General features: G+C 38.4%; 1 protein-coding gene across 10 annotated transcripts in view; it reads left to right on the forward strand.

The window, feature by feature from the left end:
• The window catches only part of schip1 (schwannomin interacting protein 1), a 510,540-nt gene that overhangs the window by 476,873 nt on the left and 16,450 nt on the right, over nucleotides 1-17,217 (forward strand). For 9 of the 10 annotated variants that reach the window (XM_008106099.3, XM_008106101.3, XM_008106102.3 and 6 more), the window contains one exon: nucleotides 7,185-7,303. In XM_008106099.3, coding sequence (XP_008104306.2) covers nucleotides 7,185-7,303 — 119 coding nt within the window. Of the gene's footprint in view, nucleotides 1-7,184; nucleotides 7,308-17,217 lie in introns of those variants that run through there. The other variant, XM_062976719.1, reaches the window with a different exon arrangement.

Below are 17,217 nucleotides of genomic sequence, written 5' to 3' on the forward strand. Positions count from 1 at the left end.
AGGTTCAAAGATCAGTCTCTGACATTCCCAGTTGAATTGTCTCCTGTATCAGAACTGAGACCAGGAAATTCATTAGAAAGTTGCTGGTCCAAATGGGCCAGAATCTAAATTCTAAATCTGCTATAATGAAACTTATATTCACAGATAGAGGTCTTAAAACTGCTATTTTACAGTATGGAAGTCAAAATAAATAATCTTCCATAGAAGACAAGAAATATCCCAAATGGTCACAAATACCAATGATAAAGATAAAGGTAAAGATAAAGGTTTCCCCCTAACATTAAGTCTAGTTGTGTTCAACTCTGGAGTTGGTGCTCATCTTCCTTTCTATGCCAAAGAGCCGGAGTTGTCCATAGACACCTCCAAGTTCATGTGGCTGGCATGACTACATGGAGTGCCGTTACCTTCCCACTGAAGTGGTACCTATTGATCTACTCACATTTGCATGTTTTTGAACTGCTAGGTTGGCAGAAGCTAAGGCTAACAGCAGGTGCTCATTCTGCTTCCCGGTTCCTCAAGAAGCCAGACATTTGAAATTGTAGTCCTGAGCTTAAAGTAGAATATCACAGCCTTTAAATGGACTCTGTATTATCACAGGACTAAATAGACATGTTGGCAATATTTCAGAGGTAGGAACTAACAGAACCATCTCTGAGTGGGGTAGCCATAAGTCAACAGGTAACTTGGGCATGTACATTCACTCACAAATAGACAGTGTGATTAGGGTTGGTCCATTAGTTTCTAATGTACATTTTCATGCAAAGTCTACTTTTACTTGTTCTGAATTCTAGGACATGCCTGTTCGTCTATTTGTGACCATATGTGTAATGCTGTAAATACCAAGCACGTGATGTTTCTGAGAGTATTAGCCCACAAAAATATCCAAAAATATTTCTGTCCCAAAGGCCTTGCATGAACAACAGAGTGGGAAAGGGGAGCAGTTATACCCAATAAAAGCTTAGCGTAGCTCATATAAATACCATTTTCAGTTTGCACATATTCATTATAAAGCTTACTAAGAATGCACACCGTTAACATATAAAACTCATTTATTGGCAATATGTGAAATAAAGTGTACTTTAAAGGGATCAATAAAATTATCTTCTAGTGTGTTATTACTGCTAGATGAACGATCACCTAATGATCCTAGTGGGATTCAAACACTCCTTAACAATTCAGACAAAATTATAGGAAATAGGTTGCCTGAATTTCTGAAACACCATAAAAGCAGCAATAAAACACAGAAAGGCTGCAAAGCTCATTCGATAAGGTTTGTATGAAGCATACCAAGAGAGGAACAGATCAAAAAACAGTCTTTGAAACAAAATACTACATCTAGAGACTTCATCACTAGAAGTTCCTCTCTGATGCTAAAGCTGCAAATCTTATCTGGTAACTTGTTCTTTCAGTGTTCTAGTTTAACTTTCATACTGTATTAAAGAGAACGATTTTTCTCACTAGCTCTCCTAAGGGCAAAAAAAGTCAAAATGAATTTATAGGAAACTATGTTAGGTTAATCACTAGGAGTTTGTCGTGTTCACTGGCTGTATTATTAGATATGGGAACGGTGGGCCAAATCCCCATTCAGCTTGCTCATTGGGTGGTTTTGAGCATCTCTCTTCTTCTCCCACATTGCAGGTTGATTTCATGTTAACATTCTGCTCAGAGTTCTTTGGAAAAAGGGTGAATGCATACATTTAATTAAATTTCCATTAAGCAAGCTGTCTGGGGAGCCAGTGTAGTAGTTTCCCTGGCAGTTTTTATGGGAACCAGGAAAGTGTGTCTCTCGGAGAAGATGACAGGCATGTTCTCTTTGTCTCTGATTTGTGAATAGCTAGCACGAACAGAGCTTTAGATACGTTAACCATATACATTCTTTTGATACTAATGTGTCATACTAAACTCATTAAGGCCACTGCAAGAAAACGTCATCCTGTATCCTGTTAAATAAACAACATGAAGCCTGGATAAAGATGTTGACAAAATCTGAGTGCTTAGTAGACTATTATCTGGGTTTATGGTATGTTCTACTAGTGCTGTTACCACATTGTATACCAGAGGCACATGTATACATTGTATTTCCTTCCATTTCATAGTAATATTGTCAAACATCTTGAAAAAAATATGTGCAATAATGGTGACTGCCAACTACTGTATATTGCTCCAATAGAGCAGTTTAGAACTCTTTTTCCCTTTCTTATAAAATATATCTGCTATATAGGTTAGCTTTCTCTTATATAGAACAAAATGTAATCCATGCTATAAATACAGCTATGATATCAAATATTCATACTTTTTAAAAAAGCTAGGCTTCAAAGATATTTCCATGTTGTGATTTTCTCTGACTATCCAGGCAGTCACTACAAATTTTATACTGTAAGTGGAAAAACATACATTAACTTCAATAAATCATTTTGTACTCAACATGGATGACTTCGAAGTAGTCCACATTCTGCTGCGATTTTATCTGTTATAGCACATGACTTTATATATTGGAGAGGCAAGTTCAAATTTTCATTCTTTCACAGAGACTGTGATTGTTCTTGACAAGTCTTTGGCCTAAATCAGATTTTTTTTTTTATCGTGTCAGAAGCGACTTGAGAATATACTGCAAGTCGCTTCTGGTGTGAGAGAATTGGCTGTCTACAGAGACGTTGATCCAGATAGAATATTATGTACAAAAAGCTTTGGGTTCTGTACCAGAAGAAAAGTGGGATAAAAATAAAGCAAAATAAATAAAAATAAAATAAATATATTGCTGAATAGGAGAAGGTGGAGAAATACATGAGCAAAGCAATCAAGAGATTGGAAAATGCCCCCTGCCCTTGATGAAAAAGTTAAAACCTTTGGGCTCTTTAGTTTAGGAAACTTGTGATTAGTAACAGGATGTTAATACCATCTTACAAGTACATAAAAACATGTGTAATATCACAATAATTGGAAGGAGGGAAGCTTTAATGAAGATGAATGATATGCAGTAAAAAAGGAGAAGAATTACATGCTATGCAGAAGAATTTGTTGTCAGAAGATGTCATCAGTTTGAATGACTTTAAAAGATTATTAATCAATGATATTCATGGTGGCTATATTACTTTCAGTATCAGATATGCCTAAATATCTGCATGCTTATTCATCTACATATGTATGCAATCTATGTCTGTATCTGTATACCAGTTACTGAGCAACATAAGCAAGAGAATGCTATTTCCGTCATGCCCTGCTTATAGGCATCCTGTAGGCAACTGTTTGGTTATGGTGTGCTACATTAGACAGGCCTTCAGACTTTTTACATGCTTATCGTATGAATATTCCATACCATACATTGGTTAATGAGTTAACAAACTGAGTTCACAAATTCTAGCTTTTTCATGGCTAGCCATAGTTTCCCATTACATCCAGAGCAGTAACTTGTGGTTTGTTCTCAATTTGCAGTTCAGATTAATGGAAATGTAAAATTATGTTCTGCTGATTTACAATACTTGAAGATAATAGCAAATTGCTTGCCATTTGGATGGGAATGGTAATCCATGAGGTAACAAGATGTAAAACTTTAGCAGGCCAGTGGACATCTGGGCTTCTTAAAGGTCTCTCATTTATATGATCACCATACATTGAAGTTGATTTGATGACAAATAACAAAAGGTAGCAGTTGTTGTATGCCTATGATTATATATTTTTAATCTGTGTGGTATCCTAGTTTCGAGTTATTTAAGGCTTTGTGTGTCAGCAAAAGAACCTTAAGCATGGTTATACCCATCCAATTTTCCTTTGCATATGATCAGTCAGGTACTGATGAAATTATTGGTTTCCTTATTAGTATTTAAATTGAGCATATTGTTTGTGAATCTAAACACTACCCTGGCATTGTTTATTAAATCCTTTAAGGCATTTCATCAGGAGGGCCACTGAGAGTTTTTGTGGCTAAAGAACTATATTTTTAAATGTCTAGGAAGACAGCTTATTATTTTAAAATCAGATAAATGGCTTGAAAACAACCTTTACAGTGCATTTGTATAAATATTTGGCCAGAAGATTTGTAAGCCTAACAGAATAGCTAGACTTGCATTATTTTAAATGAGTTGGCTAGGTTCCTTAATTGTAGTTTAGCTGCCAGTGTTAATAGCATAAACCCCAAGCCTCCAATATGTTGCTATAACATAGTTTTTTTAATGTGTTGGAAAGACCCAGTGACCTCCACTACCATATCATGAAACATAAAACCAACATTATTTGGGCATAAGTATATGTACACAGCCTTTTTTAAAAAATGCATCAAATGATTTTCTAATAACTCTTTGATCTCCTACTGTGATTTTTGCTACAGCCAACAGATTTTATTTCTGCCTGCCTCTTTATAATGATGCTATTGATGCCAATTTCCACTGTTCCATTAGTTACAGTATTAACTGTCATTGCAGCATTGCTTGTACTTATATCATAATCATAACATAATTGGTCCTTGTGCTATTTTTGTTGTAGGTAAAATGTGATTGCCTTGAGTAAATATATATAGGACTGGGACACAAAATTAGACACATACATTTAATCTGTATGATTAAACAGAGTGAGCATCTGATAATCTTCGAAAGTATGACACAGTTTGCAATCTTTGCCAGTATTTTAGACTTTCATGTACAACAAGAGTGAAGAACCTCCAGTTCCCAGTTGTTTTGAACCTCAATCTACAGAAACTCTCATGCTGGGAAGGACAAATAAAGATTATAAGCCAAAAGGCCAAATCAGTTCAGTAGCTGGCTATGTGGACTCTGTTGGTGATTATCCAGCGTACCCTACTCAGCACATTTCTGGCACATATAGATGACCCCAAAGTCTAATTAGAGTATTGTAGTTATAGCTGGAAATTCAACCCTCTTTGTATGACCAACTAGCACAGTGGTTCTCAACCTGTGGGTCCCCAGATGTTTTGGCCTTCAACTCCCAGAAATCCTAACAGCTGGTAAATTGGCTGGGATTTCTGGGAGTTGTAGGCCAAAACACCTGGGAACCCACAGGTTGAGAACCTCAGAGCTAGCAAGAAGATTACATTAATAAGTTTGTGTGTGTGAATGGCACTTGCTTGCATCTTTTGTTCAGGCCAGAACATAAATGCCATGTTGGTCCACACACACACACACACACACACATCTGCCATCCATGAGGTCTTATCCTAATAGTTTATCTAACCATCTGTCTTCCATATAATACTCTGTGAAGAGTTGATTAGTTGGAAGAAAGTTCTGCAAGTACCTGGGAGTAAAGCTCAGTGCTAATCCTCAAACATAGTGTAAGAAGTTCTAAGTTGATCAGCATCTCATATGAAGATCTTACAAATACTACTCTTGCAAGAGATTTCTGTTAAGACCTGAATTAGAAACAGTTTGTTAAACTATGAGGCTTCTTAATTAGTAAAGTGGGTGCTCTGTGTCAGTGTTGGTATCATGTTTCCTTTGGGACCATCACTGTACCTCAATCCTTGGCATCTCTCAAAAATGCTAGGAAATTATTTTTGAAGCAAATTTGCCATTTAAGAACCAAATTGCCTTTTTGTAGAACCACTGTACCCCAAACAGTGACAATAGAAATCTCAAGAGGAAGACACTTTTTTGCCCAGAATGTCATCACTGTTTAGCTACCTAGAGTTGTTGAAAATCTAGCAGCTCAGCCTTCTGGACTCTTGAGGATGCCCACCATGCTTAAATTCTGTTTAGGGAAAAACATGCTTTATTTCTTCCTATTTGCATTTGGAAACTGATGCCAAACTGGTCCAAAAGATGTTGCATTATCCTTTCCATTTAAATGAAATATACTACCTGGTGATTTTGAGCAGTAATGCCATTAGTAGTATTCATTAATGGCTGCATGTAGATGCTGCAGCTAACCGAAGGCATTTCCCCATATCTTCAGGTAAGATCCTCAGCAATGTATCATGCTTCTGGCATATTGCTTTTCTGTCTCAAAAAGTGCAGAGGCAAACAAACTGCATCACACGGGAAAATCAATAGCTTTAAAAGCAGATTTGCTGAACTTAATAATCTGGTACATTCGTTTTCACTTGCTATATAATAGAGGAAATCTCAGAGGACCCCCTCATTAGATACCCACTATCATCCCCGTTCAATCTATTACATACTGCTGAAAATGTTTCCATTTATATCGCAATTTTGTAAACCCTGAAAAATGTCAGTCGGCAGAGCAAATAAATGTTGTCAAGGAAACTTCATATTAGAGTAACTATGACTGTACTAACACCACAAATTTAACAATTTCACATGTAAGAGCATCAGACCAGCTACAAGCTGAAGTACTACTGACAATTTTATGCTTTAAAAATAAAATCACAAAGGTCGGGGAACCATTTATATATTATATAAAACACAGAAACGGGATGTACAAGATAGTAGACATGCTGCGCTTACATTTTATCCTTGCAAGGGTGTACTTACACTGTAGAATGAATGCAGTTTGACATCACTTTAACTGCTATGGTTCAACACTATGAAGTCATTGTAGTTGTAGTTTTACAAGGGCTTTAGCCTTTTCTGCCAAAGAGTGCTGAGATTCCCCACTGAACTACAACTCCCCAGATTCCATATCATTGAGCCATGGCAGTTAAAGTGGTGAGACTGGGCATGCTAGTGTGGAGAGGAGGGGAAACTGAAGAATAATTGAGGAACTAGCCTTGGAATTCTAAAAATGCAGCAAGCTGGTAATTTTTTAACTGGATTGTTAAAACAAGGATCATATGTATACACACACACACACACACACACATCCTTCCACTAATTGAAACATGAAATAAGTGACTCATTAGAGGAATTAGTAGATGAGGGTGCCTTGGCACAGATTTAAATATTGGTTAAACCCTTGCTTTAACTATTATTTACAGTCACGATCAACTTCAAAGACCGCAGTCAAGAGGCTTAAATCCAACACATACTCAGTATTTGTTAGGAACTGTGGAATAAATATCTCTCTGAGTGACATTCAATGTAATGGTACTCTAATCATTTCTTGCTGTGTGTTGACGTGTTGGGTTAATCTTAAAGTACTGTTTTGTGAATGCTGACATGGTGGATTAATTTGAATGCACTGCTTAGACTCAAATGTGAATCACTGTCAGTTGGTTGAAGACAATTGTTTACTTCTGCATTTTTAAATTTTTTAAATTTCTTTATTTTATTTAGGCTCAGAAAAATGAGAGAGAGTCTATCAGGCAAAAATTGGCACTTGGAAGTTTCTTTGATGATGGCCCAGGAATTTATACCAGCTGTAGTAAAAGTGGCAAGCCAAGCCTTTCTTCTCGGTGAGTGAAATTGTGTTGTGCACATTTCTCATTTTAATGGCTTCCATGTGGCATAATATCAAACAGTTTCCAGCAAATGTCTAAAGCTAAAGTCCAAGGCTTTGCAGATGCATGACATTATCTTTAGTGTTCTCTCTGTTGAAGTTTTAACTACAAAGGGGAATCCCTCAGCTGTTTAAGAACCAATTTCATAAAGCTTCTACTCATCTTTCATTTTCAATGACGTTTGTCATAGTTATCCTGCATTTCCAAAGTTATATGCAAAATGTCTGCTTCCATATCAATAAATAAATTTCTTCTAGAATTTTATTCTATTTATTTATTTTATTTATTACAACATTTGTATCCCACCCTTCTCACCCAAAAGGGGACTCAGGGCGGCTTACAATAAAACACACGTATATAAAAATATAAAATACAATACAAATCAATTAAAATAGTTAACTAATTAATTACAGCAACATTCATAAAATCTGTTTCTCTTAGATGAATTGATAAAGATAAGGTAAAGGTTTCCCTTGACATTAAGTCTAGTCGGGTTCGACTCTGGGGGTTGGTGCTCATCTCCATTTCTAAGCCAAATAACCGGCCTTCTCTGTAGGCACCTCCAAGGTCATTTGGCCAGAATAACTGCATAGAGTACCATTACATTCCTACCGAAGCAGTACCTATTGTTCTACTCACATTTGCATGTTTTCGAACTGCTAGCTTGGCAGAAGCTGTGGCTAACGACGGGAGCTCACTCCATCCCACGGATTTGAACCACCAATGTTCTGGTCAGCAAGTTCTGTAGCTTAGTGGTTTAACCACTGCACCACCGTGGCCCCTAGATGAATTGATAGATGTATTGATATATATATGCTTTTACATTATTTTCTAACTTGGGTGAGCAAAGATGTTCATATTTCAAGAAATGTCAGAAATACCTTTTATGAATAATTTCTTCAGTATTTAAAATTCTTTTTGAAGTATTCATGATGTTAAGGCTGGATAGTAACTGAATTGACAGTGTTACTATTTGATATCTGTATTGTACTTCTTTGATGCAAATATGGTTATCAACATGAAAAAACAGAATAGATGAGCACTGCTTTCCGATTGGTAGTGCTTGAAAGATCCATATTATTAATGACTATACAGAGAACCTATAAAGATATCCACCACGGTCAACACAAGCCAACCTCAGGCAACCAAAATCCATGAACAAGAGCAGTGATCAAGATCTACTTGTAAATCTCAAAGTGATTTGTAGATCAACAACCATTTCTAAAGCTCAGAAGTTCATTTTCCCTCATACTAAAATGAAGAAAGCTGATTTGCGGAAAACAAAGAGTTGATTTGTCAATGGAAGGATTACTGTATTTCTTCAATTCTAAGACAACATTGATTGTAAGATGCACACTAATTTCAGTACCACCAATAGAAAAAAGCTATATAGATATAGATATGCACCTGCAATTCTAAGATTCGCTTTTGCAGAGATGTTTATATGGGAGAAAACACATCTTAGAATCTAAGAAATACAGTATTATTTTGTTGCAGTTTTGTCCAGGAAAAAAAACAAGTATATTCTGAAAACTCCAAATCTGCCACCTCCTGAACTAGATATTTCCAACCTGGAAATTTGTGGCAATATTCATATCATTTCTGCTACCTCCACAATACTAGGATTATATATGGGTTCCTCCCATAATAGTGCTATAATCAGTGGTGGCTGGAGGCTACCATGGTATCAGGATGGCAAATCCACTCCAGGTTTTAGTGTGAACTTTAACAAAACTATCTAAGCTTCTGGGCTTATTTTGGGGTAAAGGTCAGCATCTTGAAAAGTCCTGTAAAGTTTGGACTGAAACCAGAAATAGATTCACTACCTACAAATATGGAGCCAGCAGATGACATTTGCAAATAATATTTAATAGAGGCAAATAGCAAAATTCACATGAGTTCTGCATGCAAGATTATTGCCCCAGATTCCAGCCAGCTGACTCTTGCTTTGAAATACCCTTGTGACCAGTCCAGTCTGTGAGAGCAGGTGTTTCAGTATCATGCTGCATGGTATGAATACCTAGAATCAATAACTCCTATGTCTAAAAGCTGATGCAATCCTGCAAAATTCAGTGCCTGGAAACGCCTATTTTCCTCATTATGAAAATGTCATCAACATTGTTCAGATTTAAAAATAAATTTGATGCAAGAGATCAGGGAGCTTCAAGGCCCTCACTGTTCCAATAAAATTGGGTGTATTTGTGGAACTGAAGTCTGGTTCTACCAGAACGTAACCATAAGCAATAGATTGTGTGCATTTATTCATTTGGAAAATTTTCTGTTAGGCAGGATTGGATGTTTAGTGTTATTATTAGCAAGAAGAGCGAACACATGGGGAATTCTGCTTAGTTAAAGTATAAAAATTCTAGCAATGTTTCTTTACCATTTTATGACATTATTTAATTATGATTTCTTTTCCTGCTGATGGCTGTCTTTGTGGGTTATTACTCCTAGGTAGCTGTTTGTTGCTTATTTTAATGCTAACTCTACAGTGAGCCCTCATAACATAGTAATGGGTTGTGTGTTAAGCTAGAGTTCCTGGAAACCTGCATTCAAATTCCCTCTCATGCATGAAAAACTATGGGGTGGTTTGTGGCAAGTGACTCAAGCTCAAGGAAAGCGTAGAAAACCTTTTCTGAAAAAATTCTGGCAGCAAAACACTGTGAGATATGGCCATTTTAGGATCTCCATAAGGCAGAAATGATTTGAAGGTACTCAACAACAAATATAGGATTTCCCTCAATCGAACTTCACTTTTCTTGTTCTCTGACTGAAATCTTGAATATTTTAACTACAAACATGCATGCATAATAGGAAGGGAGCTTATGACTGATGCAAAGAAGCAAGGAGCTAGCCTATTTTCTTTTGCAAACAATACTATAATAAAGAAAAGAACAGTATATGCAATCAGACCCTTCCCTGGGTAGCTATAATTTATGCTTTAAGCCTAAAATCTATTGAAAACCTTGTGCAGCAGAAAAAGACATGGCATAAAAATGTAAGTATGCAATTATTCATTATATATTGCATATTAATAATGCATCCAAAAATCCATTAAAGTAAATGGAAAATAATATTTTACTGTCCATTCCCACTGAAGAGTATTATAAGATTAACTCTCTTGAGGTGAAAAACTAACAAGAGCTAGCATGAATCAAAGCCTGTGTTTATTAGTTACTCATGTCTTGTCTGCCTGGTATGTTTTGCCTAACATCGTATTTCAAGTTCCTAATGAAATAACAAATTAGAAATAATTTTCCTGTAAATCGAAACTATTCCATATCTGTCTGGAAAAAAACATAAGCTTCTGTGTTGTCTAGAAATCCTCGGTGGCTATAAATCACAGTTCGCATTTTTATGACTTGACATTAAATAATTGAGGGATTCTGTCAAGGGAGTTGGCTGAATATAAGTCCAGATGGCCAGAAGTGTAACACCACCACCATCATAATAAACACCTATATGGAAGGACTGCTCCATACTAACAGAATATATCATCAAAACAACCCTGTCAAAATAATCTCTTCTATTCCCCTTACATGCAAGCTAGTAGTATTTTAGCAGGTGTGCTTTGTGGGCCTAAACTCATTATAGTTTGCAGCTTAGAAAGTTACTTTTTTAACCTATAGTTCCCAGAATTTGTCAATAACTCCCAGTCATTGACCACATGCAATGTTCCAGGTCTGTGTTCTATCTAGAACAAATTCACTAAAATCAATTTGCATTAATGTAAATACTAAGGAGGTCTAGCATTCAGTTTAGCTCTGCAAAAGGCATATGATCGCTGAATATTACATTTATTTTAAAATGTTCCTAGTCTCCATTATGACACATTTCTTATTTATGATACCAGATGCTGGAAAGTGCAGAAACTGCTATAAGTGATCTTGTGACTGAGATAAGTGTTGATTTAAAAAAGAAATCTATATTCAGTTATGCCAGTAAAGCAGCCTGCTGACAAAACTAATGGAAAGGAACTGCTTCTCAGACCTCAGAAATAGTTCCTTTCTTCTGATCTTCTACTTCAGCTGTCTTGGAAGACTGTAAGATGTCTTCTTCTTTAAAAACATGTGAGAAATTGCCAACCTATTGCTGGTGCATCTGTAGAAGTTCCTTGCAGGATGTAGATTACATAGAACCATTTCAACATCCTGATTTCAAACTAAGGTAGGGTGCCCATCCAGCTTTAGTTACACTAATTACCTATGCCGGATTAAAGTAAGAATATCATCCTGTTGATAGTATCAGCCCCAGTCATACTGTTGGGCCTTGTTTTCCATCCTCTTGACCTTGTTTTTTCATCCTGAATTGGATGAAGATGATCTAGAGCAGTGATTCCCAGCTTGTGGTTCCCAGATGTTTTTGGCCTTCAACTCCCAGAAATCCTAACAGCTGGTAAACTGGCTGGGATTTCTGGGAGTTGTAGGCCAAAAACATCTGGGGACCCTAGGTTGAGAACCACTGATCTAGAGATTCAGGAACTTTCTCAAGACTAGTGGTTCTCAACCTGTGGGTCCCTAGGTGTTTTGGACTTCAACTCCCAGAAATCCCAGCCAGCTTACCAGCTGTTAGGAATTGTGGGAGCTGAAATCCAAAACTCTTGGAGGCCCAAAGGTTAGGAACCACTGCTCTAGACCCATAAACACAGATAGATCACTGCTGGTAAGGTACAGACTTACTGGGGCCTGGAGGTTCTGCCAGGATTAACCCACTTGATCCACCTCAGAGGCTGATTGATCTGAATATTTTTCTGATATGTCTTTAAGATTGTTTTGATTTATTGTTTTGATGTTGTGGGCATGATCATTTCTAGTCATTCCATCTCACTGAGCTAAACTAGTCCTCAGGTTCTTTAGGGAATTTGCAGCAATAAAATAGGTCAGAGAGTGATTAGAAGGATGCTTGCAGAAAATACAGAGTGAGCCTGACCAAATACTTGGCAGTGTGGGCAGCAAAAATGTCTGTTTCCCCCTCTGCCACCATCCATCTGCAACAAGCTCTCCAGTGAGCTATTTCAAGTGGTTAGCAGGCTTTTTACAACTTGGCCCAGAAAAGAACTCAGGCCACTTAGTGGCTTGTGGTGAAGAATTTGGCCAGCATTTTGCAAACAAAATTGCTTGAATTCATTCAGATTTAGGTGTTGTAGTTGGTAAAAGTCCAGTGCAAGCAAAACCAGCCCCTGCTTGTCAAATGCTAATGGATATTTTTCAATTTGCCCTGCCTGAGGAAGTGGTCAGGATGTTTGGAGAAGTGAAAGCAACTACAGTTCTATATCTTTGCCCATCATCAATAAACAAAAAAGATGGGGATTGACCTAGTGACTGACTACTATAGGCCTTGGTAGTGACTGTTGCCAAGCTTTGGAATTCTCTCTTGGTAAGACATCATGGTTGCCTCTTTGCTCTCTTTCCATCCACAAATAACAACCACTTTGTTCTGACAGGCTTGTATTAATTGACTTACATAATCCTGTCTGAAGTTCTGTAAAATAATTGTCAACTGACCTGTTCTTTTAAAAAGTAATGTTCAAATCCATTTTGACATGCAGTTTTCATAATTCCAATAAGCAGGCTGGATGAGTGTGGACTATACATACACAGAAAAATGATATTTCCTTATTTCCTAAGATTTCATTGAAAAGGAAATGTCCAAGGTGGGTGGGATGGAGGCAACTAAGAAGGCTGTCACTAAAAGAATGAGAAGATAAGGCAAAGCCATATGGTAAGGAGCATCTGCATATAATTATTGCGATTAGGGCTGAAGAGAAGGCATGTGACCAGATTTAATACGTTGCCTCTAACTTAAGCCTCTTGATTGAAACAATTTGAGAGATCTGCAGGGGATTTAGAGGAGAAAGGAGGCAATTCCAAAGAATAGAGATGGCTTCATAGAAGCAACACATCTCTTTATTTCTTTAATTCAAGTTTAACATTAAAATACCAATAAAGAAAATAATATAATAATAATAAAACTTTATTTATATCCCGCCACCATCTCCCCACGGGGACTCGGGGCGGCTTACATGGGGCAGTGGCCCAAACAACATAAGAACAAAATATAAGCAACACAATAAATCACAATATAAAAAGATAAAACAATAATACAATATATCAATATAAACAACAATACAAGATAAAAATTTCATTTAAAACACATAAATGGTAAGACCGTAATAAAAACAGGATAAATTATTAAAAACCCACTGGGGCTGATTAATTAATGACTATCTCCGAAGGCCTGCCGAAACATCCAAGTCTTCAGTCCTGAAGGAAGGTAGAGAGGGAGCCAACCTAATCTCCCTGGGGAGGGAGTTCCAGAGTCGGGGAACCACGGCCGAGAAGGCCACGGCTCTCATCCCTACCAAACGCAGTTGTGAGGAGGGTGGAAGTGAGAGGAGGGCCTCGCCGGAGGATCTCAGCGATCGGGTGGGTTCATAGGGGACGACGCGGTCACGAAGATAGGCAGGTCCCGAACCGTTTAGAGCTTTATAGGTAATAACCTGCACCTTGAATTGGGCCCGGAAAATTATGCCTATCCATACATAAACATACTTGAACAACATTTACATGACTGACTATACAATTTCTCTCATAAACAGACATGTCTATTCTAATTAAACATAAATCTTATGTCCTATAGTTATAAATCCTATATCCTTATATATACATATACATATATATAAGTTTTAAAAGAATTTTCCCCTGACATTAAGTCCAGTCGCATCCGACTCTGGGGGTTGGGGCTCATCTCCATTTCTAAGCCAAAGAGCCGGCGTTGTCCATAGACACCTCCATGGTCATGTGGCTGGCATGACTGCATGGAGTGCCGTTACCTTCCCACCGGAGTGGTACCTATTGATCTACTCACATTTGCATGTTTTCAAACTACTAGGTTGGCAGAAGCTGGGGCTAACACCGCAAGCTCACACCGCTCCCCGGCTTCAAACCGCTGACCTTTCGGTCAGCAAGTTCAGCAGCTCAGCAGTTTAACCCACTGCACCACTATCTTTATCTTAGGTTGTGGTATATTATACGAGGGTTGAATGAAAAGTAATGCCTCCACCTTCGTAACTCCTCAACAGATGGCAGTACTGGTATGTGGCAGGTACTGTCTTGCTCAGTAGACTCTCCTCTACAGTTCCATTTGGCGGGAAGCCTTAGCACTGATCAGTTGTGTTGTTAAAGTGCAAAGTATGGAACCCTGCACAGACGGTCAGTCAATGTGACTTAAGCAACATGCAGTCACTGAATTCTTGACAGCAGAGGGTGTCGCCCCAAAGGAGATTCATCAGAGAATGCAAGCTGTTTATGGAACGGCAAATTGTATATGCAAGTTTTAAAAGAAATTGTTTACTCAAGCATTAAACTGTTTCCACTGTAGGGACGTCTATGATTTGCATGCGTAGTTTTTCCATTCATTTTCTCGGAACGATTGCGGTATTTTAAACTTCCAAATTTAGAACAGCTACAGCTTGGAAATTGCTTTGTTAATGTAATCCAGTAAATTATCTATCAGTCTAGCGGAGAAGATCTCAGAGTGTCATAATAATAAACCTGCATATGTAACACAAACATCCCTATGACTTTCCAACTGTAAATGAAATGAAGCTCAAGTGGATGGCTTTGTGTAACTCATTTGTATCAGAAGGAATTCCATACGAGAATGCCTTATAGTGGGACAGAATTTTGCTTTGCTTAGCCCAGTATTGCTAACACTGATTCCCTATAGCTTTTCAGATTTTTCTTCTATATATGTGTACAGTTCAGATGTCCAGCTGCTGTCCAGGTGCTTATTTTTGAAAGACAGCTTCAAGACCCTTTATGATTTCTCTGATTCTTTGTCATTCAACTTGAATCAGACAGGTGAGCTGCTCAAATAAAGGAGGACAGCTTCAAACAGAGGCCTGCCCTTTGTAAAGGAAGTCATGAAGCTGCCCTGAATTCTGCTAAAAGTGGTTTTCCTGTATTCTGTCACCTTGAAGGCAGAGGGTGTTCATATCTATATCTTCTATATCCATAATAAAAGTGAAAACCTGTATGTGTGTATGTGGCACAGGTGTCCGCTCACACAGACAGCCTCCAGCCTCCACAAACAAGCTAGTTCCCAGTGCTGAGGAGCCAGCAAGTCACTCTTTTCCACTGACATTGCGGTTACAGTGAGCTCCATGAACATGCAGCCCAAACCCTGCCAATGTCCTCCCCAAACACTACGGCCCACCACCCAAGGGATGCTTTCGTTTGGGGACCATTTCATCCTAGATTTTGCATTGTCCACCACCACAGGCAGGCATCCCAGGGTTCTCCATTGGTGTGGAATTTGCATGACCCTGCCTACTGCCCTTCCCTTTCAAATCTGTCTGCAGGACAAACACAGCACAACTAAACTTCCTGGAGGAGTTTGGGGGATTGACTCCACAGTACTGGGATTTATAGTTCACCTGCAATGAATGACCACTCCGAACTCTCCAATGATGGACCAGGACCAAACTTCGCACACAGAGCCCCCATAACCAAAAGAGCATATTGGACAAGTTTGGGGGAAAGGGAGATATAGTTCACATGCATCCAGAGAAACAGTGATCCCTCCCCCCCACCTACAATGGATCAAACTTTGCACAGAGAAGCCTCATGACCAACTGAACATACTGCAGGGGTTTGTGGGAAAGGGCCTTGATTTTGGGAGTTGTAGTTCACCTGCATCCAAAGAGCACTGAACCCAGCCACCAGCGAATCTGAATCAAATTGACACACAGAGTCAACATAGCCTGCTGTGAATACTGACAGATGTTTTGGGACAATTGCCCCTGGAATCTGGGGGTTGTAGCAGTTCATCCCCATCCAGAGAGCACTGCAGCCAGGCAATGACCAGCCAGCGACAGATCTGGACCACACTTGTTACACAGACCCAAAATAGCCAACTTTGAATGCTGGCAGGGTTTGGGGAGGATTGACCCATGATTCTGGGAATTGTAGTTCACCCACTCAAACTGAGAATACCTAACAATCAAAGAGAAATCATGCCTTTATCAAATAACCCAGGCATCGCCGAGTTCCCAAGCTAGTTCTCAATAAAAATGAAAGAAAACAGTTCTTATATTCTCCCACCACGATGCGCATCATTTTTTGCACTTGTTATAAAGTCATTGCATGCCTTTTCCCACTCCTACCAGCAGCAGCTGGGGATGGAAAACATGTAATGTGCTCATGTCGTGATGCTGGGTGCACAACAATAATCAGGGAGAGAACTAAACAGCAGCAGTTTCTTGTTGAGCATAATATAGTGTTCTGATCCTTTCCATAAACACAACCTTTGGAGAATGTAAAATTTCAATGCAGTACTCTGTGTTCATCAGAAGCTCGCTTTCTGCCCTGTGTTGCAGGGTGCAGTTTTTTCTTGGTTCAGATATGAAATACACAGTACAGGCAATCCTCACATTACAAATGTCTGTCTTACGAATGATTAATAATTCAGAATGAGGGTGAGATGAGAAAATAAAAGAAATCTACCCTAGTAAGTTATTATTATGGGGAAATGGTCTCTCCACTGAAGCTTGACCACCAATCCCTGATTCCACAACAAGCCATTTTTTTCAAAATCTAATTATCACAGGGACAGAAATTGAGAGGAAATCTTCTGAACAGAGGCACAGGCAGCAAAACAAACACCTCAGGAGTGTTAACCCTTCTTCCCTATGTTATCCAAAGCTAATAAATACATTTTTTGGCTGGAGGTACACTTCAAAAGTGCACTTGTCCTGACTGTGGCAAACAAATTCAACTTAAGAACAAACCTACTGGACTTCTTTGTAACTTGGGGACTGCCTGTGTATTGGAGGGGGCGGGATGCATTTAAAGGTATATTTCTAGCAA

This window comes from Anolis carolinensis, chromosome 3 (genome assembly GCF_035594765.1).
Source record: "Anolis carolinensis isolate JA03-04 chromosome 3, rAnoCar3.1.pri, whole genome shotgun sequence".
NCBI classification, from domain to species: domain Eukaryota; kingdom Metazoa; phylum Chordata; class Lepidosauria; order Squamata; family Dactyloidae; genus Anolis; species Anolis carolinensis.